Below are 4808 nucleotides of genomic sequence, written 5' to 3'. Positions count from 1 at the left end.
TTAGCAGGTACTTAACAATCAATTTTAAATATTACAGTATCAATGTTAATATATTATTAAAACAACTTCAATTTTGTATTTGTTTTTGTCCTAATCATTGTTAATTTATTGACGTTTGATTAATAAACATATTTTATTCGTATTTTTGTTCATTTTAATTTCAAATTAATAGGCACTTAACAATCAATTTTAAATATTATGTTAGGATATAGAAATAATCATAATTTTCAAATTAATAACCATATATTGAAATAATCATAATTTTGACGATGATTTATTCCTTATTAGTAAGTACTTAACATTCAATTTTAAATATTACAGTGTCAACCTCAAGATATTATTAAAATAACTTTAATTTTGATTTGTTTTTGTCGTAATCATTATCAATTTATTGACGTTTAATTAATAAGCATATTTTATTTGTATTTTTCTTAATTTTCATTTCAAATTAATAAGCACCAAAGAATCAATTTGAAATTTTATGTTAGGATTTAAAAATAATCATAATTTTCTAATTACTAACCATATATGGAAATAATCATAATTTAGATGATGATTTATTCCTAATTAGTAGGTACTTAACATTCAATTTTAAATATTACAGTATCAATTTTAACATATTATTAAAATAACATCATTTTTGTATTTATTTTAATCGTAATTATTATCAATTTATTGACGTTTTATTAATAAACATATTTTATTCTTATTTTTGTTAATTTTCTTTTCAAATTAATAGATACTTAACAATCAATTTTAAATATTATGTTTGAATATAGAAATAATCATAATTTTCAAATTAATAACTATATTATATTAGGATATAAAAATAATCATAATTTAATTGAATAAAAAACCGCAAGTACAGTGGCTGAAAAGCTTCCGCTTTTGGTGAATAATAAGAAAAAAGTCATTTATCGAAAATTATGACACTTCTTTCTTCATCCAACAATGAATTGGTCTATTTAAGGAAGATGATACACAGCATTATTGCACATATATGTTGAAGCAGCCACTATAGTAAACAATCTTCTCTATCTAAAATGGAGTTTGTTCTAAATTACCTAAATGCCACTGCCATTGGAGTTCTTTCTCTAACCCTCTTCTTTTTGTTTTTGTGTAATCCCTTCAAATTTGCATTAGGTAAAAAAGAGGCTCCCAAAGTTGCAGGTGCATGGCCAATACTTGGTCACCTACCACTATTGAGTGGTTCAGAGACACCTGATAGGGTTTTGGGTGCTTTGGCTGATAAGTATGGACCCATATTCACCATCAACAATGGTGTCAAAAAGGTTTTGGTAATCAGCAACTGGGAAATTGCTAAGGAATGCTTCACCAAAAACGACATCGTCGTTTCGTCTCGCCCCAAGCTTCTTGGCATTGAACTCATGTGCTACAACCAAGCCATGTTTGGGTTTGCACCCTATGGTCCTTATTGGCGCGAACTAAGAAAGATTGTAAACTTAGAAATCCTCTCCAATCGCCGAGTAGAGCAACTAGAGAATGTTCGTGTCTCCGAAGTTCAAAGTTCGATCAAAGAGCTCTTCAATGTTTGGTCAAGCAACAAGAATAATGAGTCTGGCTATGCGTTGCTGGAGCTGAAGCAATGGTTTTCTCAATTGACATACAACATGGTTCTTCGAATGGTCGTCGGAAAGCGACTTTTCGGTGCTAGAACTATGGATGATGAGAAGGCTCAGAGATGTGTGAAGGCTGTGAAGGAGTTCATGCGTCTGATGGGGGTGTTCACGGTGGCAGATGCTATTCCTTTCTTGAGATGGTTTGATTTTGGTGGCTATGAGAAGGCCATGAAGGAAACAGCCAAGGATTTGGATGAGATTTTTGGTGAGTGGTTAGAGGAGCACAAACAAAATAGGGCTTTTGGTGAGAACAACGTTGATGGAATTCAAGACTTCATGGACGTCATGCTTTCCTTGTTTGATGGAAAAACAATTTATGGCATCGATGCGGATACCATCATCAAATCCAATTTACTGGTATGTATATTGGACCTACTATGAACATCTTTGGTTATCAGTTGAATTGAAGAAGTACTTTTAAATGGTGAATATATTTTTGGAAAATAAATTCATTTTGGTAAAATGTTTGGTTACTACCAAAAATGTGTTTGCAATGAAAATTTTGTGTTACTACTCAGTTTTGTAAAAGGAAGAATTGAATTGCCTTTGTAAATTTAAATTTAACTCAAACTAAAGTTTGTAAATTTTAATCCAAATATGCATTATACTGCTATATAATTAGGTTGTTAGCACAGATAACTTTAAATGGGACTAATCAAAATCTTCGATTTTAATTATTGATGTTGTTGAAGTAAGCTGTGATTTTGCAAAAGTAAAGATTATAGAAGCGAAGATTCTTCTTAGCCTGAGTAATAATTTTATGATTAGAACATTGGGCTATGAAATATGAATATAGTGAAAGAGGTTTAAGTTTTTCACAAAGTGAGAAACAATGGTTTAGATTCTCACTTATAGAAACATTGACTTTTAATTAAGGGTATCAATTGAATGATTTAAATAAATTTTAATTAGTTCGACTAAATATAATAGATTACTTTACAATTTATTAATTTATTTATGATCTATTGGAAATGTCTATTTTGAGAGAGAGATTTTCAACTTCATGTACTAGAGATTCGAAGAATGTGTAACTACAAGATCTTAAGCATGCAAATATCATATATATCCATTTGCCTTGACTTATTTAAGCTCTCACTTATACGACATTCTACTTTTGTTTAACATATTATTTTTTTTTATTTTGATTTGCAGACAATAATTTCAGGAGGAACTGAATCAATCACTACTACTCTTACATGGGCAGTATGTTTGATATTGAGAAATCCTATTGTATTGGAAAAAGTTATAGCAGAACTTGACTTCCAAGTTGGAAAAGAGAGATGTATAACTGAGTCTGATATAAGTAAGTTAACATACCTTCAAGCTGTGGTCAAAGAAACTTTAAGATTATACCCTCCAGGTCCTCTCTCAGCACCTCGTGAATTCATAGAGGATTGCACTTTAGGTGGCTACAATGTCAAAAAAGGAACTCGTCTAATTACAAATGTTTGGAAGATCCACACAGATCTTAGTGTTTGGTCAAATCCATTAGAGTTCAAACCAGAAAGGTTTCTAACCACCCATAAAGACATTGATGTTAGGGGACATCATTTTGAGCTATTACCATTTGGTGGTGGTAGAAGAGGGTGTCCTGGAATATCCTTTAGCCTTCAAATGGTTCATTTGATTCTTGCCAGTCTTTTTCATTCTTTTTCATTCTTAAATCCATCAAATGAACCTATTGATATGACTGAAACCTTTGGATTAGCCAAGACTAAAGCTACTCCACTTGAGATTTTAATTAAGCCACGATTATCTTCTAGTTGTTATCTATAAAAGCATGTGAATCTTGTCTTAGCGGTTTCTGGAAAGTCTGTTGTTAAACTATGTGATCTTCTTTTAGATAAATCAGGTTTGCCTGATAAATTATATTTTCGTCAAAAGGGCATTTTTGGAATTCACAAAATTGTCATCATGTGGTGTTGTAATAAGGTGTGTTGTAATAAGGTTTAAGGCTTTGTGGATTCTATGTAATTCCCTTTTTTTTTTCGTGAAAGTTCTATGTAACTCCTAATTGTGAGAACCATGGACACTAAATATCAATGTATAATATTATACAAGTGATCCTTTGCTTGTTGCTTTCTCTTTTTTGTTTTAAGATCTTCTTTATAATCAATTATGTTCAACCATAATCGATTACACAAATATACATATATAATCACGAAGAGAAGCCAAAACCCTAGTGAAGCCATGGCTGAAAAGACCATTGTGATTCTTGTCTCAGCGGTTTGTGGAAAGTCCATTGTGATCTTCTTGTAGTTAAATCAGGTTTGCCTGATAAATTATGTCGAAACTATGTATAATTGTCTCTTACTTAATAATACCATGGATTGTTAAGGAGAAGTCTAATCTGAAGATTTTTATTGAGGATTATTCGATCATAAAGGAATTCGAATGAAGTTTGGAATTTTTTAATTAAATCAAATTTATGTTTCTATTATTACCAACTTTTTCTAACTTTGATTATATATTGATATTTTAAATTGTAATACATACAAGTAAACATTATTTGGATTGTTGACTAATTTAAGATTGATAATAGTACTTGATGCTTAAATGATAAAAAAATATTATTTTGATTTCTAAATGATGAAAAAGTAGTATATCTATTTGGTCTCTCTCTAGTTCCGTTGCCAAGCTGTGATGGTGTCGTTGAGATTGCGACGTTCCTATGAATGTGGAGAGCAGCTATTGGTTGTTGCTTTCCGATGCTTCGTACAGCCATGTGACGATCTTATTACGCGTGGGCCCCACCCCTCGAGATTTTTATTAGGATCCAAAAGGGGAATGGACCAAATATTTACTATCCGTTACTCAATTGTTTCCTCCAAAACGGGATTCAAAATGAGTGAAGTAAAGCTGGATTTTTGAACGTTAAAGTATTTAATTAATTATTTTTTTAATTGAATGCCTGGACATACTTTGTTAATTAATATAGGTATATTTTAAGATTTGTCTTGTTTTTTTTAACTAACAAGTTATTTAAAACTTGGAAAATGTTAAACATACTCCTTAATTTTGAGGTGGATGAGTAAAAAGAAAAGGGAAATATAAAAAATAACTAAAAAAAAATAAGGAAACTACTAAATGTGATAAATAATGGGATGAAAAAAAAAGATAAAAAAATATGTGAGATCCAAGGTGAATTAGAAGAAAAACTAATAAATA

At 30.4% G+C, this 4808-nt stretch overlaps 1 protein-coding gene across 1 annotated transcript; it reads left to right on the top strand.

The window, feature by feature from the left end:
• The first annotated feature begins 1000 nt into the window (after nucleotides 1–1000).
• Nucleotides 1001–3700, top strand: LOC114399396 (cytochrome P450 82A4-like). The gene is made up of 2 exons (XM_028361580.1): nucleotides 1001–1997; nucleotides 2793–3700. The coding sequence occupies exons 1-2, from the start codon at nucleotides 1044–1046 to the stop codon at nucleotides 3414–3416; spliced, it is 1578 nt and encodes a 525-aa protein (XP_028217381.1). The 5' UTR covers nucleotides 1001–1043; the 3' UTR covers nucleotides 3417–3700.
• The last annotated feature ends 1108 nt before the right edge of the window (nucleotides 3701–4808 follow it).

Source organism: Glycine soja, chromosome 19 (genome assembly GCF_004193775.1).
Source record: "Glycine soja cultivar W05 chromosome 19, ASM419377v2, whole genome shotgun sequence".
NCBI classification, from domain to species: Eukaryota; Viridiplantae; Streptophyta; class Magnoliopsida; order Fabales; family Fabaceae; genus Glycine; species Glycine soja.
Note: the sequence above shows the minus strand (reverse complement) of the source record. Positions and strands in the feature narration are given on the sequence as shown.